Source organism: Macaca mulatta, chromosome 15 (assembly GCF_049350105.2).
Source record: "Macaca mulatta isolate MMU2019108-1 chromosome 15, T2T-MMU8v2.0, whole genome shotgun sequence".
Taxonomy (NCBI): domain Eukaryota; kingdom Metazoa; phylum Chordata; class Mammalia; order Primates; family Cercopithecidae; genus Macaca; species Macaca mulatta.
Window position 1 is genome coordinate 101,106,104 of NC_133420.1, and position 26,343 is coordinate 101,132,446.

Consider the following 26,343-nt stretch of genomic DNA (forward strand, 5'->3'; position numbering starts at 1 on the left):
GGAGAGTAAAACAAGATCAGACGACTTTTCCAGAAGTCTCCAAACAGGATATGATGTTGACAACCCCAATCTCTCTGCCTTCCTTGGTTCCGTTCCATTTACCCCTGGGCTCCTACAGTTAAACCAAGAAAGGCTTATAGCTGGGCCATCTCAGGTATGCAGTATTGACATGTTCTGGGAAGAAATGCCTGCCTTTTAGGTCTCCTAGGTGAAGAAAGGTAAGAACAATGGGAGAAAAACAAGGGTGCTTCAGAAAATCATCATTTTAATCCTGTAGTTTCACAGAAGGATTCTAACTTTGGCTTCAACTAGAGGTATTTTAGGAGGCTGGCTGGTAGAAGCACTGGCATAGAGGTCCAGGTACTTTTCTCGATTCTGCGTTGTCTGATTGACTTTGATCAAGTTTCTCCTCCTTTCTGGGCCTTAGCTTCCAAGTCCTGAAAATGAAAGGTTGAAAATATAATAATAACAAACTTTCACGTAAATGAGTGTTTTCTAAGGTGTAGTAAGCATACAATGGTGGTTCATGAGATTATTTCAGGGGGCACGTAGCCATAGTTTTCTATTCTAATAATTATGTATTTTTTAAACATATTAGATTCACCAGTACAACAACTCCCAAGTGCATGGATAATATGCTAATTTTCATGAAACCAATTAAAATAAATGCTATAGTTTTCAAAGATGAGTACAGTTAAAAACATTAAGTAACATTAGTACCATTGGTGCACAGATAAGGCAAAACCCCAAAAGTGGTATATGAATGATAGAATTTGAGGAAACTGCTATTTACAACTTAAATATAAAATTTTTGATAGCATAGTATTACAATGATTTGACAGATGTAAAATCTGAGACCATGCTTTACTGAGAATGTACACTACACCAGGAATTGTGCTGGGCACTTTCTATGTATGATATTATTAAATTTTCACAAACGTCTCTGTGAGATTCATATTATCTCCATTTACACCTGAGAAACTAAGGCTTGGAGAAGGTTGATGACATTTCCTGAAATCATGCACTGATTGGCTGAGTTGTTATTCTAAGTAAGAGCTACTTGATTCTAAAATCCAGGCTCTTTCTATCAGCTATACTATTACCCCAGGGCTCATGGTTAACAGAGAGGGTAAATCAGGACAGCATCTTCTGACTCCAAATCCTGGGTTCTCTAGAATTCACAATGCTTCAAATTCCAGAGGGGCTTTCCAACGCTCTTCACAGTCTAGACAGGGCTGGACATGTGCATTCAGAATATGAAGCTTCATAGGTCATCCATTTCTGTAAATAATCCCCTGCCCTTTATCATATCAATGAATTATCATAGCTCTAATTTTATGCATGTTTGACTTTTTTGCATCTTAAAAATTGCTTTCGTGCTCTACAAGTTTGGGGGCACTGTTCAGTGTGCACTCTAGTAGGGACTGGCTGAGAGCTGGCAGGAAAATCTAGGGAGTTATAAATAGGCTCTTCCTCAGAATGTATACAAGGTATGAGGGGAGGGGAAGTGGGAACTCTGGGTGGAAAGGGAAGAGAAAAGAGTGAAGAAATGCTGTGGTGAGGAGAGAAGCTGGATGGAAAAGTTGGGAATACACCAAAAACAAACTCCATATGGGTTAGTAATTGTATTTCAGACTAGCTTTAGGTTCAAATAAATCTTAGGAACCATTGGTACAATGACTCAATTGTGCATTTCTCGTAGGACTGCAGTGCTTACTTAAATAGATGAGTATTTAGTGATTAGCACATGACTTGACTCATAATAAGTCCTCCTGCAAATGGTAGCTGTTATAGTTGTGGAGATAATCTTGTGTGCTGTTGAAAATAATCCTTTTTTTAACCTAGATACATGTCTCATACTCATGTAAATAGAAGGTGTTTTCAAACCTCATTAAGTTCTGCATTGAAATGATTATAAATCAAAAGACAAATGAACTGGGGGAACATGACAACATGAATGACAGATATCCAGTTAATTTTCTTAATACATAAAGAATTTCTGTAAATCAGTAATAAAAGCCCAACGACCCAATTAAAAAAATAGGCCAAGGATGTCACACACACACACACACAAATATCAGTGGCTTTTAAACATACAAAAAGATGTCATCTGGGCATGGTGGCTCACACCTGTAATCCCAACACTTTGAGAGACTGAGGCAGGAGGATCACCTGAGACCGGGAGTTCAAGACCAGCTTTGGCAACACAGTGAGACCCTATCTCTACAAAAAATTTAAAAATTGACCTGGTGTGGTGGCTCACGCCTGCAGCTCCAGCTACTTGGAAGCTACTGAGGTGGGAGGATCACTTGAACCCAGGAGTTCACGGCTGCAGTGACTCATGATTACACCACTGCAATCCAGCCTGGGTGACAGAGCAAGACTCTGTCTCAAAAAAAAAAAAAAAAAAGTTCAACTTAACTCATAATGAGAGAAACTCAAATTACAATGGCAGTGGGATACCATTTTTTATCTATCAAATTGTTTAAATATCAAAAAGTTTAGTAACATACGCTGTATTTATGATGATGGGAAAAATGCTCTAATACATTGTCTACCAACATAAATTGGCACAACTTTAGGAATGAAAGTGTAGCAATATTTAACCAAAATATAAATGCATATTTCCCTTAACTCAGCAGTTCCCTTTCAAGGGTCTTCTTCCACGGCTATACTCAGAAATCCACACTTAGTCTTAAATACAAGAAGATTTATCACCACATTGCTTTTAATAGCTAAAGATTGGAAAATTATTCATCACAAGGGCACCAATTAATTAAATTATGGTACATTTATACAATGGAAAGCTATGCTATGCAGCAGTTAAAGACATGAGGAAGCTTTAGAGAAACAGATAGATAATATAACCATCTCCAAGATATATTCAGTGAAGAAAAGCATGGCACAGAATGATATATAGTATGTTAACTGTTTGTAGAAAAATTAAAAGGCTATATCTAAAGATATGTTTGTGTTTGTATATGAATAAAGTATCTCTGGAAGGGTGTCCCAGAAACTGAGGGTAAGAGGGAGGCTTGGCTTCAGTTTCTTATATCTTTGAATTATGTATCATTCTGTATTACTTACTAAAAATAAAAAAAAGCCCACAGAGTCCACATGGAGAGTTGGCCCTGGAACACTGAGAGACATCATTTGTGTGGTTTTTGCCACCCTCTTTTCTCGCTTGGCTCAGCCCACTGCTGTGCTGGAGTAAGTCACAGGCCAAGAGCTGGACATGTGCAAGCCTTCAGGAAGGCCTAATCTCAGAGTCAGGAGAGAAGGCAGGAGCCACAGTGCAGCCCATTTAATCCAAGAGGGTCCACCGTGACTTTCGAATCTAAAATACTCTTTTCACAGAAAAAAAACTGGCCTGGAACCTGAGGTTGCAGGATGCCTTTTTACATTTGAATTTAAGATAAAAATCAAATAATTTTTTCAGTATAAGTATGTCCCCAGTGATATTTGGAACATATTTACGTATTTTTAATTGCTTAATTTGGCAATCCAAGTGGGATCCGGAATCTGGCTGCTCGTTAGGCAGCAGATACTCTCTGAGCCAGGCCTTCCTGATTTGGGAAATGAAGGATGATAACTGTCCAACTGTATCATGGGGTTGCTCTGAGGCTTAATTATGCCCCAGTGCTTTGTGAATAGTTAAGTGCTCTAAATTGGTCAGGAATGAACACAGTTGCTATCAGTGTTATTGCCATCAAAACCCTAGTCTCCATGGCAACCAACTTACTGAAACCTACTGTCTTGTTTTCTCCCAACTTTACTGTGATTTATTTCTCATAAGCCTTAGGCACATAGTCATACATTTATCTTTCTAATTTAAGGAGGATTTCTAAAATATATTAACGGGGACTTCATTTTCAGTGTTTATTGTTCTTGGACTCAAATTTATTGCCTTTATTTTGAAACATCTTTACCTCAGGTAAATGACTGGCAGTGTAGACTGCTTAGTTCATTTGGCATGTATTTAACACCTATTAAGTTAACCAGCATTAAAGGTAAAGAGCTGAGTAAAATAGACACAAACCTGCCATCACTGAATGTATGGTCTGGCTGAGGTCCAGCTGTGTTAGAACAGGAGGAGGAGAGTAAGCAGATAAGAAGAGTGCTTCTCAAACCTGGCTTGACTATTAGAATCACCTGGGGAGGTGTGTAGGCTTTATTTCAGACCAAGGCCTCCCTCAGTGATTCCATGTGCAGCCAAGGTTGAGAACAGCTGGATTAGAAGGAGCATAGAGCATGTTGGCTCTTGAATTCAATAAGGACTATTTTGCAAATGACGACTTCTCAGCCAGTGCGAATGTGGTTACTTACATAGACATGTAGAGAGTGAATACACAAGCCAGATTTGCAAACTGGGGAAAACAGATGGAAGGAGCAGGAGTCAGGTTTAGAGCAGGCAGGACGTGGTATTAGACTGCAGTATTTGAGAAGACCCAAGACTGCCTAAGCAGGGGTTTCCAAACCATCCCTGAGTTCAGACATCAAGCTTCAGGGGCTCGTGGAAGGAAGGTTAACTGGGAGGAAACAGACTTAATAAGCAAAATTGCCCTGGACAACAAATGGCTATATAAGACTATTTGGCCTACCTGGTGATCAGAGCCATTCTTCTTTGCTCTCCTACTAGATGAATTTCTGTATTCAGTTATGTTTGGAGAAAAAAAATGTTTTATATTCATGAATCTAGATCAGATTGCTCATTTTCCAGATATCATGAGGTTTACCTTCATTTGAACTCTTATTTCTAATATTATGCTCCCACCATGGTAAGTCGTATCTTCTCTATAATGTAATGAAATGAAATGTGTTTACCTCCACTGCTACATTTTCTTTTTCAATGGAATATTCTTGTTCCTACTTACTTTTATCCTTTATAGTAGACATAAAATGCAGAACTTGAAATGTGAAAGTCCAAATCAAAGCCAATATATATGTGTACCAATACATACACACATATGTATATATGTGTGTATGTGTGTGTGTGTGTATATATATATATTTGTACTATAGTGAAATTTTCATAGGAACTCCTATTTTCTTCTTGCTTAAATGAAGCTGAAAGATATATAACTCTTTTGTTTGACAGAATTGCCTTGCACAATATATGAGAAAAAATATTCAGCCATGCTGATGGCAGTGTTCTTAGCAAAGCTGGTAAGATAGTTAGCATCTCTTGTCTTGTGAATGGACACATATTTTATGGAAGGAGAATACCTTTTTCATACCAGGTACACCTGGGGAACTTGTAGGATGAATTCAGTTACTTATTGTCTTCTGATGTCATCACCATCCACATGTATTTTAAATACAGGGACAGGTTTTTATTTATTTTTGGTTTGGTTTTTTTTTTTTTTTTTTTTTTAAAGATGAAGCCTTCCTCTGTTGCCCAGGCTGGAATGGCAGTGGTATGATCTCAGGTTACTGAAACCTCCACCTCCTGGGTTCCCCTGCCTCAGCCTCCCAAGTAGCTGGGATTACAGGCACCCACCACCACGCCCAGTTAATTTTTTTTTTTTTTTTTGTATTTTTAGTAGAGATGGGTTTTCACCATGTTGGTCAGGCTGGTTTCGAACTCCTGACCTCAAGTGATCCACCCGCCTCGACTTCCCAAAGTGCTGGGATTACAGATATGAGCCACCGTGCCTGGCCTAAATACAGGGACATTTCTATGTTTAGAAGGAATATCTTCCCTACCTCACAAATGATGTAGTGGAAAATATGTTCGGAGAGCTGATCTCTGGTAGAACAAACACTATGTATCAGGTAATGCAGCCTTTTCTTATGTTTTCATCCTTTGTTAAATACCATATAAAGTGAAGCTCCCTTTCCAAATATTATGTGACCTTTCATTGTGGGTTCATCACTTGGTTTTCTGTTGGTGGTTGCTAAGGTAAACTTCTCTTCTAAAACTGCCACTTGGGCCGGCAGGGCTTAAAGCTACACCCTTCCTAGACCCTATGACAAAGGGTGGAACAAACATCTGTGGTTGTGGTTTCAAATGTTGGCAGATTGTTTACACTGGAGATTGCCTCCTGGCATTTGTTTTGCTTTTGCCAGGCTTAATGCTTTGTAATCTTTTAAGACTACTTTTGCAGTGTTAGCTATGATATGAGGATAATTTCCCTGTTGTCAGGGAGAACCAAAATGGCATTCAAGACGGCTAAGCAATGCTGACCTCATCACTTCTCCATGTATTGCTGATCTCTGCACTTTGGGACTCCTCAAAATTTGAGGCTGATAAAACTATAGCTCTCTTTAATCTAGAAATGTCACACACTGAAACATTTTCTCAATGCTTCCCACAAACTCTGCATTCCAGAAAGGCAGAGAATTGTGCATTTCGACAATCCTTTCTGTATCTTGACATAGTGAGAATTTGTGTTTCAGAAAATATAACAGTAGAGGTATATGTGAAAATAATAAGTGTGGTGTGAGTTGCCAGCAAAGTTACAGCTCTCATTAAATATTATATTTCCTTGGATAACAGCAAACTGAGTAATTGGCATGAAATTCAAACCTAATAGGAGATCTCCATAATAGAAGAGAGTTTTGATGTAGCTTTGTATACAAACATGATAAAACAAGCCTACCATCAGAAAGAAGTTTACCCATTTATTTAAAAATATAGAAAGCACCTACTAGGAGACAGGCAGATATGGTGGGTACCCCTATATGCTTAAAATCCTAAAGAGGAATATGGACAAGTAGTCAGACAAATAAAAATTAAAGTTATAATGCTGATACTAAAAGAAGACTTAAAACAAAAAAGACATCTAACCATGTTTGGAGGTAGAGAGTAGCAAAGGCTGCCTGGAAAAAGCAGTATCTAAACAGGTCCACCATGTACAGTTGTATAGGTTGCACACTGCACAATTTTACATGATAGATATGTTAAGCTAAGACCATAATGAAGTATAGAGGTAAGACCATAATGAAGTAAGAAGGAAGTGAGCAGTAGTGGCATGGAATGTATGAGGGAAGGGATATGAAAGAGAGTATCCTAGATAAAGGAAACAGCATGTGGGAAGGGCTGAAACAATAAAGAGTCTGGCACCTTAGCTTAAAGGAACTAAAAGAAATTCTATAGCTGCCATGTAGGCTGCAAAAAAGGGTGTGGTTAAATATGCGAGCCAGAACACCAAGGCGGTATGAATTGAGGACAATGGGGATCCCCTTCAGGTGTTTTAGGCTGGGAAATAATGTAATCAGGTTGGCATAATAGAAATAGCACTCTGGCTGCAGTGTGGAGATTAGATTAGAGTGGGGCAAGACTGAAGCAGATATACCTATCAGAAGGGCATTGGAATAATCCAGACAAAAGATAGTTTTTGTAAACTGTATCAGTGGAGGGAACTTGAAGGAATGGTTGACTTTGAGAGAAATTTTCAAAATTCAGTTATCAAGATTGATAGAAATTTGGAGGATGGAGATGGAGGAATCAATGAAGACACTAAGATTTCTTGATTGATCACTAGATAGCTGGGGGTTCCATTCACTCAGATTTGGAAGAGTAGGGTTTGGGAGAAAGAGAATTAGTTTAAGTGCCTGTGGCATGTCCATGTGGAGATGCCCAGTGGAAAGATATATGAGTCTGGAAGTGATAGGGGATCAGGCCAGAGTGAGAGACTTAGGAATTACCTCTGCATAAACAAAGCTGGAAGGCATAGGAGAAGTCAGTCAGTTAAATAATTTGGATGCCTATAGCAGAAAAAAATGAATTAATAATGGTTTAAATTGGGATTTGTTCTTTTTCTTTCCTAGTGAAAAGTGCAGAAATAGGAACTCTGGACTGGTTAGAAGACTCAACAATATGATCAGGAACCCAGCTCCTGCTATTTTTATATCCCACTCACAGTAATAATGTCCATTTTCAGGGTTGCCTGCTAGGATGAACAATGCTGTCAGTTTCCCCAGAAAACATGTCCTGTTCCCAGGACATAGGACTTAAAATTTAATTTAAGGTTTTTTGTTTGTTTGTTTGTTTTTTGTTTTTGAGACACAGTCTTGCTCTGTTTCCTGGGCTGGACTGCACTGGCGCAGTCACAGCTTTCTGCAGCTTCGAACACCCCAGGCTCAGGTGATTCTCCCACCTCGGCCTGCTGAGTAGCTGGGACCACAGGTGCCATGCCTGGCTAATTTTTCTATTTTCTGTAGAGACAGGGTTTTGCCATGTTGCTCAGGCTGGTCCTGAACTCTTAGGCCCAGATGATTCTCCCACCTCGGCTCCCAAAGTGCTGGGATTACAGGTATGAGCCACCGCACCAGACTGGGACTTTAAATGTTAAAACTAAGAAAGGCCCAGGCTAACTAAGATGAATTGTTCACCCTAGTCACCTCCTGTTCTTAAGGTATCCATTGCAACTCAAGCCCATTGCATGCACACTTCAGACAGAAAGAGGGAGGAAGGGAGAGGACAAAAGAAACCTACCAGCTGAGTCAGCCCCATCTTTGAGGAGCTTTCTTGAAAGCCCCATTCAACAACTTTCTCCATCTAGAACTTAGTCACTGGCCACCCCAAATGCAAAGGCGGTACAGCAATGTCATTCTCTTGGCTGGGGCACATTGCCAACCCCAATCAAACTGGAGTTCTGTTATGAAGAAGCAGGAGAGAATGGATATTAGGTAGGCAATTAGCAGTTACTGCTATGGTGAGGAAGAGTCATCACAGTAGAGAAGCTAGACATAGACCCAATGAATACTAACATGTAAGAGACTAACAAAGGTAGAGAATACCATGGAGAAGATAGAGGAGTAGCGGGTAGAAGGTTGGGGCAAAACTATTAAAGGCGGGGAACAAGGAATCCAGAGGAAAAGAGCATTTCAAGATCATGATGTTGATGCTGCTGCCATGCGATTTTATAAATAAGGTGAAAAATGTCACAACCTTCCTGTAGAAATTCTCCTCACTCCCCAAAAGCCAAACACCCCAGATGTGGGAGGAGTTTCTGAGTCAACTTGGAAGAAAGAAGTCGGACATGATCTGCCCCATGTGGTCTTCTCCCAGGACCAGACAGATACTGCTAATCAATAGTGACACTCTATTCAGGGCGTCTCCCTGGGCCTCACTGTTTTCTTCCATTTCCATCCTAAGTGGCACTAGAGAAAAAAAAATCTTCCTTGGCATCAAGATCCCTTTATTAGACATCAAGGTTTCATCCAGCTTCACCATATTAAGGTTCTCTGGAGGTTCTGCAGTTGTCGGCCAAGCTTGGCCTTTATTTGTGAGAGGAGCAAATTTTTTCTTATAAATGAATTTGAAAAGGATGAAATATTTCGTTTTGGAGATAAGCATTGTATAATAATGACAGATGCGTAATGAATTTCCTGAGGCAAATGATATTGACAAGGAATACTGAGAACACCGAAAATTCAATTTCCACATCAGGAAGAAAGGACTTACCCCACCCATGACCCTGTGTGTTGGGATAGCTTGGAAGTTTATACGTGGTAATTTTGTGCTGCTCTATAAATGCAGGCTTTCCTTTTTCCTTAAGCAAAGCTGTATTTCCCCAGTGCAAGAGCCTCTTTGCTGGTCTAGAGAAGGTTTCATTCTGGGTGGGGTTTCTTACCACTTGGGACCAAAATAAGATGACAGTATCTAGTTTTTCCTTTTCAATTATAGATCATTTTGCCCACCACACTTCAGAAGTGGGACCTGCCTGTAAAGTTGCATTGCAAATCAACCATCCTTAGTATGCTGGCTTCTGGGGAGATTTAGATGGAAGCTTGTACCTCCTGAGTCTCATTCATCCTCTTATCCATGGAAACTAACCACAAGCCAGGAGTTTCATGTACTTTCATTGAATGAGAATGAAAAGTTTCTTGAATCTATGTCACATTAGGGGCTTCACATGGCAAGGAGAGGGGAGAAGAGAAGCCATCCCCATAAAAAACATGCACTGAAAAGACATGCCTTGCAAAACTCCATGTGGAAGCCCTTTCTAATCCAGCAGGAAGATTTGGAAGCTTGATGGACTTGTTTATATTAAATGATATGAAGTACCCTGTTGTCTGGCAACTGGGGGCCCATATACTTTATGGAAATGGATTGTTCATAAGATGTACACATTCCAAGTTAGTAAATACTTATTAAGACATTGGACTGAAACTGTGGAGTGTGCCTCCTACAAGCTGATAACTAGAGGTCTCTGGACCTCCAGTGCTACCCTTCTGCAGGGTGACTCTGTAACCCTTTATCTTCATGTTGCCCCACTTCACACCCTTTGGCAGGATTTACCAGTAATATTTGATAGCGTTCTCTGAGCCCAAGCCTGTGGGGTCTCTGACAGCAATCAGTAACCAAAGTGCAGGTGCAAATAATCTTATTTTGTATTCCTTGATTCTAAGTTCACCATAGATTTGCTAACATCCTTTTAAGGAGTGGGGAGGTGCACTACTATAGATTAATTATAAAATATTCCCTAATTTTAGAAATCCTGACATGTTTAAAAGTCTCCTAGATTTGGGGCACTGTGGTAGAAAAATTAATCAGATTATTGTGTTATCAGTAGAAATAATATTTGTAGAGAAGCCCAAATGAAAGTCCATATAGATTTATCCACACCTTCAGGATCCCAGTATAAGGAAAAGGAAGAAAAGGTTGTTTTCCTGCTGTAAGAAAATGATATTATGAAAAGATAAATTAATAAAGGAGACAGAAAAGGAAATATTTGGAGACAGCCTGGTGCAGAGGAAAAGGCATGGACTTTGTGCCTCAGCTTGGTTTCCTAGCTGTTTCCTTGAACTGGTGAATTAATTTTTGTCAGCCTCTGTTTCCTTATTTGTAAAGTGGCAATTTCTACATCATAGGATCATTTGACAGGTTTAAGAGAGAAGAACACGTGTGAAGAATCTAGTACCCAGAGTACAACAAATGTTACTTGTTTTTGAATCTTTGTTTCTTACCAGATGACTTGAGCTGGTCTTAAAAGTTATGTTCATCTTCATTTTATTAAAATTATGATTTATATAGTTAGTGATTTATTAAACAACACAGAATAATAGTAAAATTGGAAACTTCAAACAAGATGAGAATACTTTATGTGAGTCATAAATATTTGTGATTTTTTTCTTACATAGTTTCAGATCAGAACATTCTCTGCCAGAAGTAATCAGTAGATTTATAAATCATTGTTAATCTGATTGAGAAAAAACTGGGATATTAATAGTCCCAAAGATTAAAAAATTGTTTTACATTTAAGGAGTGCTATATTATTTATTTTCTAATAACACAATCAACTTTGAGAACCCCGTACCCATTGTATTTTCTATACATATTGAGAAATTTGACTTTTTCACTTTTTTGAAAGTCTCTGATATATAAAGAAAATAACGCTCCTTCAGACTGTAAGCTGATGGCTTATACATAATGGAGGATGCAGTTCCACAGAGGCATCCTCTCTCCACGATAGAAATCTGTTCTTTGCAGAAACTTTATGAACGTTTGCTGGATGCTTTGCCTGTATTATTGTCCAGGCTGCTTTGATTATCTGGTAGATCCCAGAGACGACTGTCATAGCATAAAAAGACATGCCCACAGCAGTAGAGCACGCACTAGGGAGAACAGATCCAGTTGCAGATAGTTGGAAGAACTTCTATATAGGGGGCAGCAGTTGGTGTCAGAAAGGTAGGGCAGGCCGGGCGTCGTGGCTCACGCCTGTAATCCCAACACTTTGGGAGGCCGAGGTGGGTGGATCACCTGAGGTCAGTAGTTTGAGACCAGCCTGGCCAACATGGTGAAACCTCGTCTCTACTAAAAATAAAAAAATTAGCCAGGTGTAGTGATGGACGCCTGTAATCCCAGCTACTTGGGAGGCTGAGGCAGGAGAATCACTTGAACCTGGGAGGTGGAAGTTGCAGTGAGCTGAGGGTACCCCACTACACTCCCATCTGGGTGACAGAGCAAGACTCTGCCAAAAAGAAAGAAAAAGAGAGAGAGCGCAAGCGCAGGTGGAACAACAGCAATTGGTATCAAGGAAGGACAATATGAGATGACGAGGTGGGGTAACCATCAGAAGAGGATGCTGATCATCTAACTGGACATAGGAGCACTAACATTTATTAAGAACTTGGCCCTGTGCTAAGTACTTACATTATCTTATTTAATCTTTTTAAAAGGCTACAAAATCAGTATTTTAACATCCTCACTTTACCAGTGAAGAAAGTGAGTTTCAGATAATATAATTAACTTGCCCAAAGTGACATTGTTTCTAAGTGGCATGGCCAAGATTCGAACTGAGATCAACCTGATGTGATAGCCACACTCAACCACTCCACCATACTGTGTCCACAGCAGGACGTGATCCAGGGGGGCAGACAGTTAAGGCATTCAGAAAATTGAGTGGGAAGATCCTTGCTTGAGTTCAGGGACTAGACTTCAGCCCTGGGAAGGAAGCTGCCAAAAAGAAGCAGTGTCCTTGCCTTAGATATGCAAGACACTAAGCTCTAAACAAAAGAGAGATGTAGGCATTGCTGTCAGACCTGGGTCATAAGATTTCAGTCAGAATCACATCAGGAGTAAATATGCTGGATTCCACTTGAAATGATGATTAGCCTTGGGTAAGAACCAGAGGAGCTCAGCTGTGAGGAGGGAGACTGCTTAGCATGGGCAGCCAGGATGGGCCTAGCACTAAAAGGACAAAGTTGTAGATTTTAACAGCAAAGGGCCAATTAAAGTGAAATGAATGAGGCCTGTTCTCATATCAGCACTGAAAATGTGCTACTGGTCTACTACTTGAACAAATATCTTCTCTGATCTATATTGGAAAAAAGTAAGAAGACAATATTCATTTCTCTCTGTCTCTGCAATAACTAAAAAACTCCTGCCTTTGATGATGAGAACAGAAATTAGCAATTAACATGACCATTTACAAAGCATCTTTATATAGTCATGCACTGCATAATGATGTTTTGGTCAACGATGGGCATATATGATGGTGGTCCCATAACATAACAAAACTGAAAATTCCCTGTAGCCTAGTGACACTGTGATGATTCTGATCCTGTATAGGCCCTAGGCTAATGTGAATGTTTGTGTCTTTGTTTTTAACAAAAAGTTTGAAAAGTAAAAAAATGTTAAAATATTTAAATCAGAAAAAAATTCATATAATAAGGATATAAGGAAAGATATTTTATACAGTACTGTACAATGTGTTTGTGTTTTAAGCTAAGAGTTGTTACACAAGAGTCAAATGTTAAAATTTTTTTAAATTTATAAAGTAAAAAGGTTATAGTAAATGAAGGTTAATTCATTATTGAAGAAAAATATTTCATATAAATTCAGTATAGCCTAAGTATACAGTGTTTATAAGCCTACAGCAGTGTACAGTAATAGCCTAGGCCTTCACATTCCCTCCCTGCTGATGCACTGACTCACCCACACCACTTGCAAGTTAGTGCCCTATACAGATGTACCCTTTCTTATCTTTTATGCTGTATTTTTACTATATCTTGTCTATGTTTAGGTATGTTTAGATACACAAGTACTTACCATTGTGTTTCAGTTACCTACAGTATGTAGTACAGTAACATACCGTTACAGGTTTGTAGCCTGGGGTAATGGGTTGTCCCATATAGACTACGTGTGTAGTAGACTCTCCATCTAGGTTCATGAAGTACACTCTATAATACCTGCATAATGACAAAATCACCTAATGATGATTTCTCAGAACCTATCTTCATCATTTAGTGACGCATGACTGTATATCATTTTATCAGGTTCTCACAATAGCCCTATAGATATGAAGTCATATCTCACTTCAGTTTTACAGTCTAAAGTCAGCAAGGTGAAAATTATACATTGTCAAAATTGCTCTTAAGAGTTCCTTAAATTACAGAGTACGGTGCACATGGTTTTATACGTATTATGCCATTTTTATGAACAACACGGCCAATTCTTCTTTCTGCATGGAAGTATATACTTATTTAAACATTAGATGAAATAGATTCCATTTAGTGGCTATTCATATGAAAAATATATTTCGTGTGTGTGTGTGTCATAGTACTCGTCGTTGGGTTGTTTTTAGTTGGTTTGTTTTTTCTGAAGTACATTGAGTTTCCACATATTGAATGTATGTGTAAAGTGGCTCTCTTCTTTTATTATTCCCATTTTGAAAATAAAGAAGCCAGTGATTCAGTCTGTGTGTGTGTCATAAGGTTTTAAACCTAGGTTATAATTTACAAATCCTGAGTAGGTTCCATTGTACCACACAGTCACCCCAGCACGATTATCACACCTGAAGGATGGAGCATTTGGCATTCATTAGCTAATAGAATTCCATGGGTGCCAAGAAGCCCCCTGTGATTTGTGCCCTGACCATGCTGCCACAGTGATGGTGTGGGACTTAGAACTATCATGCTGTGCCATGGCTATTGGAAGTTATCGATACATTGAATTCTGGCCATGCAGATGTGTCCAGCAATTGAACATGACTTCAAGACTCAGTTATTTATGGCTAGACTTCACTTAAACAAAAAAGCTTTTTCTGTTGTTTTCTGATGCTTGCATGTGACAAGGAGACATGTTCAGACCCTAGGGCATGTTGAGTCTGTACTTTTTGGCAGGATGGCTTAATGATTGTTTTTGATTGCTGACTTACTTTTTAAAAAAATCTATTTGGAAGTTTATGGCCCTTTTCTGACCCCTTACAAAGATTTTATCATCTCTAATAAATGTCTAGTAAACCCGTTCCAATTGCCTAAGCAACCATATTTGAAGTGGATCCTTCCCTCTCCTGACGCCATTTCTCCAACACTGTGTTTGGTAAATCTCCCCCAGATCCCTGGCCTGATGCATCACAATCAACCTCCCAATCCCCCTGTGATTTCTGCCCTTCTTTTCCTTTTTCTCTTTTGTTTTGTTTACTCTAACATCTCTAAAGCATTGCTTTGTATTCTTATTGTTTTTAAAAGATGAGAAAAGGGAGCATGTCAGCAAGAATGGTGGAGTAAGGACCTCAGAGAATCCTCTCCCCATAAAAGCAATGAGAACAGCAGAAGAAATGGTCAAAAATCAACTTTTTAAGAATTCTGGACATTAACCAAAAGCTTACAACATTCAGGAGCATGTATTCAAGAAAAATGAAGGAATATTGTTAAAACAGTGAACTTTATGGTGTTCTACATTATTCCCATTTTGATCTTTAAATATATATGGAAATACAAGGGACCCAGAATAGTCAAAATGGTCTTGAAAATGAGTATGAGGTTGGAGGTCTCATACTTCCCAATTTCAAAACTTACTACACAGCTACAGTAAGGAGGACTCTATGGTACTGGCATAAGAATAAACACAGATTAATAAAAACGAATTGAGAAGTCCAGAAATAAACCCCACATCTATCCTCAGTTTATTTTAACAATGGTGGCAAGAAAATTCAATGGGCAAAAATTAGATCAAAGATCTAAATGTAAAAGGTGAAACAATAAAACTCTGAGAAAAAAACAAGCTGTAAATCTTCATGACCTTAAATTTGAGAATGGCTTGTTAGCTATGATGCCAAAGGCAGTAAAAAAAACTAAAAACAGAAAATTAAACTTCATCAAAATTTAAAAATTTTGTATTTCAAAGGATACCATAAAAAAGGTGAAAAGACGGCCGGGAGCGGTGGCTCACTCCTGTAATCCTAGCACTTGGGAGGCTAAGGCGGGTGGATTGCTTGAGTTCAGGAGTTCGAGACCAGCCTGGACAACATGGTGAAACCCCATCTGCACTAAAATACAAAAAAATTAGCCGGGCATGACAGCATACACCTGCAGTCCCAGCTACTTGGGAGGCTGAGGTAGGAGAATTGCTTGAGCCCAGGCGGTGGAGGTTGCAGTGAGCCGAGATCACATCACTGCATTCCAACCTGGGCGGCAGAGCAAGACTCCGTCTCCATTAAAAAAAAAAAAAAAAAAGTGAAAAGACAAAGCACAGAATGGGAAAAAATATTTGCAAATTATCTATCTGATAAGATCTATTATCCAGAATTTATAAAACCTCTTATAACTCAACAATAAAAAGACAACCCAATTTTTAAAATGGACAAAGGATTTCCAACAGACATTTTTCCAAAGTAGATGTACATTAATAGCCAATAAGCACATGAAAGATGCTCTACATAATTAGTCACTCAAGAAATGCAAATCCAAAGCATAACCAGAGATCACATCTACTAGTGTCACTATAATTTAAAAAAAGATGGGCAATAACAAGTGTTGGCGAGGATGTGGAAAAGTTGGAACTCTCATACACTGCTGGTGGAGATGTAAATGATGCAACCACTTGAGAAAGCAGTTTGGCAGTTCGTCAAAAAGTTAAACATAGAATTTCCATGTGGCCTAACAATTCCACTCCTAGGTATACACCTAGGAGAACTGAAATTTTTGTATACAAAAACACTTGCATAAAAATGCTCATGGCAGGATTATTCATAATAGTCAAAAAGTAGAGACAATCCAAATGTCCATCAACTAATGAATGAATAAATCAAATGTGGTATATCCATAAAATAGAATATCATCCCCCAAAAAGAATGAAATTCTAATATATGCTACAATATGGATGAACCTTGAAAATATTATGCTGGGTGAAAGAAGATAGTCACAAAGGGACACATATTATATAATTCTATTCATATAAAGTTTCCAGAATAGGCAAGTTCAGGCAAACAGAAAGTAGATCAGTGGTTTCCAGAGGTTGGGGGTCGGGAGAATGAGGGGTGACTGCTAATAGATACAGGGTTTCCTTTTGGGGTTATGGTGAAAATGTTCTGGAATTAGATAGTGGTGATGGTGCACAACTTTGTGAATATGCTAAAAACCTCTGAATTGTATTAAACGGGTGAATTCTATGGAATGTGAATTATGTCTAAAGTTAACTTCCAAATATCAATCTGATTAAGATGGAATAAATAAAACATTTTACACCCAAAGAAAACTTCATTAATTCACTCGGTGGTAAAATGATTCTTTTTAAGTAAAAAGAACTCAACATTTATTCTAGAATAGCAATTTTCTTAGTGACAAGGCAGGGAAAGGCAACATCCTTGACATTAATATCTTCCTCATCCTATATTTTCTAAAACTTCTTCAAAACATGCCATGTTCCTTCTAGTTCAATTTAGCTATAACATGACAACAAAATATACCCCTACACTGAAGCCACAAGCAGAGATAACAAGTAGTTTCAACTGAAGTGCCAACTCAGATTGATTGGCAGTGGCTACATGGAGCACTATATTTAGAAGGGTTCCAAGGCTGTATCCAGAGCAGGCCTGGAAAATGTAGTGATTAATTTAGAAAATTAGTCTTGAAGTTGGCAGTGATAGTGGAGGTGGGCGGCGCTTGGGCTAATGATTAGGTCTAGGAAAATGCATCATTCTGCTGAGTGCATTGCATCCAATCAGCTGGGTAGATACATCTTTGCTTGGACTGTAATGCAGCTAATAGGCACATTCACATGGCGTGACCTAAAAACAAATATGAGATCTTTAATTTAAATACAAAATTCCAATATTTTAAAATAACTCACATTTATGGCTAAGATGTCAAAATCACTCAATGAATAGCACCAACTTTCATCACACAGAATAAAATCTAGGTATTTTAAATAGTACATTTTATATAGTGTGTGCTCTCAAAGGTTCTTGACAAGAGAACATTAGCATACGCTTATAGCAAAATCTGATCAGGTGAGAGAATATCAAGAGAATTTTTTATGGCACTCACTGAAAAGCCAAGAAAATCACAGGCAGATGGACTCTGTGCACCTGCTGTAACACACATTCACTTAAATTTGCGTTGTACCTTCCAGCAGAACTGTTGCCTCCGTCCTTTACGTGCCACAGGAGCCTGCACTTTCTTTGGTAGATGAGAGGTGGCTGGAGAATGAACCCTATTTACCTGTCATACATTGTAAGTCAGCAGCTCTCAAAGACCAGTAGCATCAGCATCTCCTGGAATGTCTAAGAAATGCAATCTGTTAGAAATGCAGCATCACCCCAGCCCTACTGGTTTGGAAACTCAAGGGGTGGGCCTGGAGATCTGTATTTGAACAAGATTTCCAGGTGACTCTGGGCTCAACTTTAAGAGCATTGCCCTTTCTAGAGTGGGGAAAGGAAAAGGGGAGGGAGAAAAAAGGGGAGGCTGGGGAAGTGCCCAGGGAAAATTGAGCCTCCCATGGCAGCAAAGTTGGTATTTGATGTGAATGTTGATAGGACATAGCAAGGTCTTTATTTGTTTTTTTCCTCTTTTATACTCCATGTCCCAACTCTCTATTTCCTCGGAAAAGGTTTGAGGTACTCATGTGATCTCCCCCAATCCAGCCTGCTTGAAGTCCCTTCTTTTGGGACAGTAGCAAAGAGTGGGGAAAGAGGATGGCACTAATACATTCCTCACGCCACAAGAAGCGGCACTTTTATCCAAAAAGGGTTGGCCTCAAGAGCCCTGGCTTAGAATAGTCAAACCCAACAAGCCTTTCACCTCGGAAATGCGCGTGAAGCACTTAGAACAGTAGTTGGGCCTGGGTTGCAGTGAGCGTTGCCTATATGTGGGAGGTATGGTGGTGGCAGCAATTGCTGCAAGGGCCAGATTTCTCCACAAGGGTGCCTGGGTTGGCATCTGGAAGCAATTGCTATCTGCACCCAGTGGGTGGTTGCTATGTTAAGAAGATTGCCAGCAAGAGTTAGATCTTGATCTTGAAACCCTTCAGTCGGCAAGCAAGGATCCCTGAAGACAGTGCCCTAACTGTGTCCCTCATGTGAGGATGGCCGTCATCTGAGCTCCAGTTGGCCTGTCAGTACTCGCCACAGAGATGAGGATCCAGGCTGGGATGGGCATTTGAGACAACAAGCGTGGGAGGACAGGCTAAGAACATCAAGCAAAACAAAGAGGCTTTTCAGATCCTTTCTAGTAAGAGTTTAGGGTTAGGGAGACTGAACTGCAGACACAGGGAGGGGGAAGCCACAGGATGAAAGACAGCAGGTTAAATGACAGCCATGAATGTGGGACCCTCTGAGAAATCATGAGAATCTGCAAGGCCAGAAAGGCCCAGGAGGTCCCCAAAGACCCACAGGCAATCGGATCACTGATATAGGAAACCAGATGGCCAGAGGTGAGTTTGGAAGGCTTGAGTTAAGGTTCTTGGCTTCAATGCCCCACCTTTTTTAATAGAAATGTTTTTCACATCCTGTACAGTCAGCAGAAAACACTTGTCAGGAGGGTAGAGGGAGAAGGGAAGGAGAATGAACAGAGGAAAAGGAAAGGAGGAGGAGAAGGACGGGGAAACGGGAAGAGGAAGACAGAAGTGAGGAGGAGAAGGAGAAAGGAGGAAAGAGGGAATCCAAAAGGAGAAGTGAGGATAGAGGAGAAGGAAGGATGATTGCTAGTCTCAGAGTGTCCAGTGCTTTCCCAGCCCTGTGCTACATGTTTTGCAAGTGTTTCCTCATTTAGTTCTCAGAACTATGAAATTTGGTCATGGAAGAGTCAAGGGAAGGAAGTCTTATTCCTAATTTAAAAAATAAAATAGCTTACAATGTACTTTTTCTGCCTAGGTCCCAAGATCCAGGCTTAGGTAACCAAATCAATTCAGTTTACATAATGGTACAAGTTAAATGCAGATTGAAGCATTAGGTAATGGGGAGAGCTATGTAAGGAGAAGGTTGAGTCCACCTAGTTATGCTGACTTCAGTCATGCTGCTCTTCTGATTCTGATGTCCCTCAGCCTGCAGAAACATATGCCTATGGGGACCAGGGAGATGAATGCAATGTGCTAAATGGGCCTGGTGTAAAAGAATAAAAAGCAGAGACAGTGTCAGGAGTGAAGAGGGAGTGATGGCAATTACAGCAAAGCGGAGACCACATGCCACCCTCTGAAGAGGCAGCACCACTCAGCTCCAGCCTGTTGTCGTCATCTGGTAACATGGCCTCAGTGCTTTCAATTTTTTCAAAAGAGGCCAGTGATCCAGTGTTCAGGCAGCTTCCAGTGGGTTGACAAAATATATCTGCAGGTTTATCTGCCCAGAGACTTGACTGCAGTTGCATATTTTTCCAGGTTGCAAACCAAAAATTGATCATTTTCCTGTGTTCCTTTCTCTTTCCAGGTCATTACATTTACGTGGATACCTCCTTTGGCAAGCAGGGGGAGAAAGCTGTGCTGCTAAGTTCTGACTTACAGGCTGAGGAATGGAGCTGCCTCCGCTTGGTCTACCAGATAACCACATCTTCAGAATCTCTGTCAGATCCCAGCCAGCTGAACCTCTATATGAGATTTGAAGATGAAAGCTTTGATCGCTTGCTTTGGTCAGCTAAGGAACCTTCAGACAGCTGGCTCATAGCCAGCTTGGATTTGCAAAACAGTTCCAAGAAATTCAAGGTAGGTGGAGTTTAGGAGAAAGATATAGAGCCTCTTATCTTTGCTTTATACTATTCTAAAATCTTATGAAAATTTCTGATGTGGAGGTTAGTTATCTCCTGGATTTTGATGTGATGTTTCATAGGATACATACCATAGAAGAATATTAGCAATGGAACTTAACATTTTGTTTATTCCTTAAAAGAGCTTCTTCCCAGATTTCCTTCCCATCTATTTAAATAAGCCTTCTGTAAAAATCTAAATGGGGCTTAAACCAACCTCTTCAATGAAAATAGATTTTCTATGGCTTTTAGGGAGTATTCTCATTTCTATAATTTTATTTCATCCTTCTAAACTGTGTGTGCTATGTGTTTATCATCTTAATCATTTCTTTGCTACAAATTTTGAACAAAACATTAACTATAATAAAATGAAAATGAAAATACTTTAAAAGAGAGAACATACTTAAAGGATATGTTCCATTTCCTTTTCAAAGAGGGAAGGTGTTCCTTTGGGAGTCCTGGAAAAGGAAAGTAGAGAATATAAGGTGATGCTGGGTGTGGATTGGATAAGGAAGGAGGATGGGATCCAGACACACCTGGCCATGAAGTGTGATGTTTATTGAAAATATTTCATCAAGGACACAATGGAGCCATCATGAAAACATTCCCCATTCCTAATCCACCTTTCAGTTTCCTATCCCATCCTGCTTCTTCTTTGAAAAGCTTGAAATACTTTACTCTCCAATACCCTCTTTCTGCCTGGAGTCCTTCCCTGTCAGCTGGTGGTTGAGGATGGAGCATGGGGCCTCTGAGTTCCCTCTTTTACAACATCCTCCCAGCAGTTATCACCTCCTAAATCTGCCAGCATAGTTGCAGAATATAGGGCTAAAACCACAGGAGAAAAAGTGATTACTTTCAGAAACAGGACCACAAGTGCTACCACAAGCACTGAAGACAGTGGTGGTTGGGATAACAATAGAAGAGAAGACAGCTGGCTCTGAGCTTCTATCAGATGCCTTACTCACCTCGAAGTTTTGATGTATGAGTTTATGTGCACATGCGCATGCACACATATACATACACACACATTCTTTTAGTAAAGTCCATAGTGAAATTGGTATCCAATAGCAATTAGCTGAGACTAACAATCCTATTTTGCCTTGAATGGCTGAACAGCTCCAGACTAATAGCTGAAATACTGAACCAAGGAAACATGATGTTTTGAAGTCTAACTCCCTTTCTTCCCCATATGTTGTGCAGATTTTAATAGAAGGTGTACTAGGACAGGGAAACACAGCCAGCATTGCACTGTTTGAAATCAAGATGACAACCGGCTACTGTATTGGTAAGTGGGCTTCATTTTCATTAAATCAAACTGCGAATCTTTTTCTAAAAGCTACTGTTGCCAGAGGGAACTGAATCAATCCTGAAGACCAAGTATTTTATAGAATGCACTGCATAATGCATACTGGTTTAAATTCTTTGCTAGGTTCATTTGAATACTGTATGTTGTTTTGTCTTTAGTGTGGGAAGGCTCATTAGAATTTGCCTGTACTGTCTGGATTAATGAAAGAAACATAGATGCAGCAACTGTAACTTGAGAACTGCCACCTTAACCTTGACATGTTCTGATTAAAATAATTTACAAATTGCTGGAAACTCAGCTTTTTGTAGCATGTGCCAGAAAAGCAGACATTGTATGATCTTCTTTCCCTCATTTCTCTCTTGGCATACCACTGCCCTCCTCTTAATAATCACAGTTGTCACTTAGAATTCACTTGAGAAGAGTTGGTTGGCTGTCTCTTATGTGCCAGCTTCCAAGAGGGCATAAAGAAAGGGTAAACCCTGTCCTATGGTGGTTCAGTCTCTATTTGTCTACACTGAAGCTAGTTCTGTATATGATAACTACTGCTGAGGAAGGACAAGCTGTGCAGTGGGGGCGCAGGGAGGAGGAGAAGAAATTGGAGAGGACTGAATAGGGACAATGCATTGGAGCTGGAGTTTCAAGAAGGAGAAGAATTTAGTTAAGTGGAGGTGCAGGGTAGGAAGGCAAGGGTTCTCTGTGGCCAGACTTCTGTGGGGAGAAAGAACAGAGCAGGTTCAGGCAAAGGGAAGAGGCTGAGTAAGGTGTTTGAAGTGAAGACCAAGACTGCTAAGGGAGTTTGTGATGGAAAAGTGTGGATGCAGGATGTGGAGCTTGGACCTGCTGAATCATATGGGTCAGCCAGCAGGGGAGAAGTGTGCAGCTGCACTTTCAGATGACTCCAGCTGTCACGTGGAAGATGAGTTGGGTACAAGGAAAATACACAGCAGGTGGGAAAACCCCTAGGAAGCAGCTGTGACCTTACAGAGGGGACTTAATGAGGGCAATACTGAATTAGCAGTGGAATCGGAAAAAGGCAGTAGAATTGAGAGATTTTTCAGCACTGACAGCTCTTGAAGGCTAAATGAACGTGGCGGGGAAGAGAAAGGACAGTCAAAGAAGGTTCTGAACAACAACAACAACAAAAAAGCCTTTGCTAATCCCCTGAAGTTTCACTTCTCTGTTTTGATCTCAATGATGTCTCTAGGGCAAGTGAAAGAAAATATACCATTTTCTGAAGATACAGTGAGGCTCAGGCTCCCTTCCTTGAGCCTCCCTCTGGGCTCCCACCTGGCATCTGTAAAAGGTTGCAAACGACAGAGAAGTTAGACACCCCTGGTGGAGCGCCACCTGCTGGCCCAGTCAGCTTACTGAGCCTCAGCCTCTGCTTTGTCATCTGTAAAATGGGAATAAAATGCTTCCCTCCTAGGATTCTTGGGAGGAGGAATGAGATCGTGGCTATGAAGATGATTGGTATATACAGTGCTGGGCATCCAAGACATGTTGCCTTTCTTCAAATGATTTGGTGACTTCTGATTTGTTTGAAACAAAAGGATGCCAACACTTTTAACTCGTTAAACTCTATGATCATGCTCTCACTTCTTTCTTTCTGGGTACTTTCTCTGTCTCTTTCCATTCCTCATCTGTAAAATGAGGTTAGTAACAGTGCCTATATCATGGGGCTGCTTTGAGGATTGAATAAGTTAATTTATGTAAAGTGCTGAGAATGAAGCCTGGCACATTGAGGAATATTTTGCTTTTTATTTTACTCTTAGGCAGCCTTTGGCACTGAATGTTAGGGCATTGGTTAGCAGACACTGTGGTGGAAACATTGAAAATGAAAATCTTAGAAATTTTCAGTGCTTGCTAATGTAAAAACACATTGCTGACTATACCAGTCAAGATCCTGCCAGGAAGGAGGAAACAGGATACACTCAACCTGAGTAATTTGAGGGAAGCTCACTGAAGAGATCACAAACTGTGAGTCATAAAGGAAGCCAGCAAGGGACAGCTCTGTGACCCAGGACTAGTAACAGTGATAATTCATGAGCTGTTGTCTTCTTTTGGCCTGAAAGGACAAGGGAGGAGGAGTTTCCAGTACCTATAAACAATAGCTATTTGGTGAGGACTGCTTGACAAGATTTGCCAACCCATGGCGACCTGGCTGGGAGACTGCTGCGCAATTAAACCCCTGATTTCACTCTCCTTCCACCTTCCATTGGTCGAATCCAACAGGGAGATGGAAGGCAGGGGAGCCCATTGATACAGTTCAGATAGGTCAACCTCTGCAGGACCTATCAGGTGGAGAAGAGCAAAATTGATCTGCAGGGGGCCAATGGCCAGCACAATTATACTTCCTAGTTTAATTGCATGATTATAAGGGTCAGTGGAGGCATTAGCTTGTGAGTTTCTTGCTCCTTTTTAAGGAAAAGTTGTTGATGAAGATCAATATATCCACGCAAACATGCCAACGACACTAAGGGGAGAAGAGGAGGGTCTGATTATCCTCTCTCTCTTCTCCACTCAGTAGCTGCAAAAGGAACCCAGAACCTAGGATAGATCTGTCCCACCTATTTTGCCTGGGTTCTCATTTATAAGAAAAATGGAATTTTAGCATCTTGGACACATGCCCCTCAGCTCTGGGCAACTTGTTCATCATGAGAAGAGAAAGGAAAGGAGGACTGGGCTACCAGATTCAAGAAAGGGTTGTGGAAAAAATTTTCTAGAGCTCAGAGCATAACGCTGAGCAGTGCTTTGAGACAGAGGTGACTGATAAAAACAGCTGACTTGTACCAAGCACTGACCACATGCCTGGCACTGCGCTGGGAGCTCTCCACACTTACAATAGCTCTGTGAAGTAGGAACATTGTCCCCATTTCACATATGGAGACACAGAGGCTACAAAAAGTGATAAGTCATGCTCCAAGTGACATGGCTAATAAGTGGAAGGGCCATAATCCAAAGGGCCAATGATGAATTAGAATCTTGATTTATTACAGGATCTGTCTCTCTTCTTGACCAATATTGTGCGGGGGTCCTGGTAGAAAGGTCACAGTGGGCAAAGGAAGAGAGAAACTTCTGAATATCTAAGAGCAAACTCTGTAGTAGGATGGGTGTACCCAGGTGTGACTGTGTGTCCATGCAGTGTTTTTGTTTCCCTTCCCCAGAATGTGACTTTGAAGAAAATCATCTCTGTGGCTTTGTGAACCGCTGGAATCCCAACGTGAACTGGTTTGTTGGAGGAGGAAGTATTCGGAATGTCCATTCCATTCTCCCACAGGATCACACCTTCAAGAGTGAACTGGGTGAGCTGCGGTCAAATGGAGTCCATTTCCCAGGATAAATTTTTCTGCTGTCTCCTCCCACTTCCTGCACTGACCTAGCTGTGGCTTCTGTCAATAGGGAAGAGAGGAGGGAGGAGGGTGAGTAGGAACTAAGTAGGAACCAGGAGGTGTGGCAGAAGAGTAGGGAAGGATCTACAGGGAGGTAGAGACAAGCTGCACCTGTGAGCTCTGTAGCTACGGGGAAGGCCACCCCGTAAAGATTTTCCTTCACCTGTGGCCTAGTCTTGTATTTTCACATTTCCATATTATGCTTTACTTTCTTGTGTATTTGTTGTTTAATATTTCTCATTTCTAAAGACAAGGCTGGAATAATCCTAGGTTACTTTTCACTGAAAATAGATCAAAGGATGGGAATGGGTCCTAGGAACTTCCCAAGTGACAGTGAGGTGAGCCAATACTGCTGATTAGCTCTGAATGTGGTGTGCAACAGGCCCCCCTAGTGGCGAAGAAGGCTGCTTCTCTGCAAGGAAAATGAGAGGTGAGGTTGTGTTATCAGCAAGAAGTCAGCTTTGAGAAGAAGTCCTCCACAGAAGAGAGACAAGGGCAAGGGCTTACTTACTTGTGGGTTACCACTGCTCTCACCTGGACCCTGGTAGGCTTTGGAAAAGCCTAGGTCTCTCCACAGTTGCAAGACATTTCATCCTCGACTCCAAGGTCTCCAAGGAGTAAGAAGCTTCTGGCGGCTGGCTTTTCAACAACAAGAAGACAGGAATTTTTATTCTGCTGCAAACAGTTAACTTTTTCTCTTTTGATCCTTTACACAGAGATATTGATGACCTTTTATGGTTCTTTCCATTTTTCTTCATTCACTATTGCTTTTCGTCATCTGAATATTTTTAACCATGTCTCCAACTCTTTTTTTCAAAAGTGCTCATCCTTCAGCTTATCTTGACTCTAGACCGTCTTCATCCTAACCTTATTGTTCTCTTTGCTCCTATTCTATCTTCTCCTTTATATCCCGAATCTCAGGTTCAGTCTCCTGTAACAGCCAGGCAGACAGTATAAGCAAATGACATGTGGGCTGGGTGAGGACTGCGGCAAACTAGACAGCAGAGACCCTGTGCAAAGGCTACTCGGCTCTAATGAGTTGCTGCTGTGTGAGAATGCAAGCCCGGGTTGCTAGATCTTTTGATGTTTCAAGATCATCAGGAAGGCAGGGGATTTTTTTGTGTGTGAAATTTCCCAAATGTTTAAAAGTTGGTGAATGTTTTCTAAAATCACAGTGTGGGCCAATAAAACACATTTGCAGGTCAGGTCCTGTTGGCCAACTTCTATTTTGCAACCTTCATT

At 40.4% G+C, this 26,343-nt stretch overlaps 1 protein-coding gene and 2 long non-coding RNA genes across 4 annotated transcripts in view; 1 reads left to right on the forward strand and 2 right to left on the reverse strand.

Annotated features, from left to right (window-relative positions):
- The window catches only part of MAMDC2 (MAM domain containing 2), a 171,412-nt gene that overhangs the window by 42,759 nt on the left and 102,310 nt on the right, over positions 1-26,343 (forward strand). For both annotated transcript variants that reach the window (XR_001440120.3, NM_001265965.2), the window contains 3 exon segments: positions 20,094-20,365; positions 21,607-21,691; positions 24,877-25,014. Coding sequence is in view for 1 of the 2 variants with exons in the window: in NM_001265965.2 (NP_001252894.1) it covers positions 20,094-20,365; positions 21,607-21,691; positions 24,877-25,014 (495 nt within the window). In the remaining variant the exon portion in view is untranslated.
- Positions 249-26,343, reverse strand: part of LOC144334720 (uncharacterized) — a 34,380-nt gene continuing 8,285 nt past the window's right edge. Inside the window, exon 2 of the long non-coding RNA XR_013404875.1 lies at positions 249-437. This is a non-coding gene — a long non-coding RNA (uncharacterized LOC144334720). The remainder of the gene's footprint in view (positions 438-26,343) is intronic.
- On the reverse strand, positions 16,963-20,095 carry LOC144334719 (uncharacterized). The gene is made up of 2 exons (XR_013404874.1): positions 17,800-20,095; positions 16,963-17,462 (listed from the first exon to the last, which is right to left on the reverse strand). It is a non-coding gene; the product is annotated as an uncharacterized LOC144334719 (long non-coding RNA).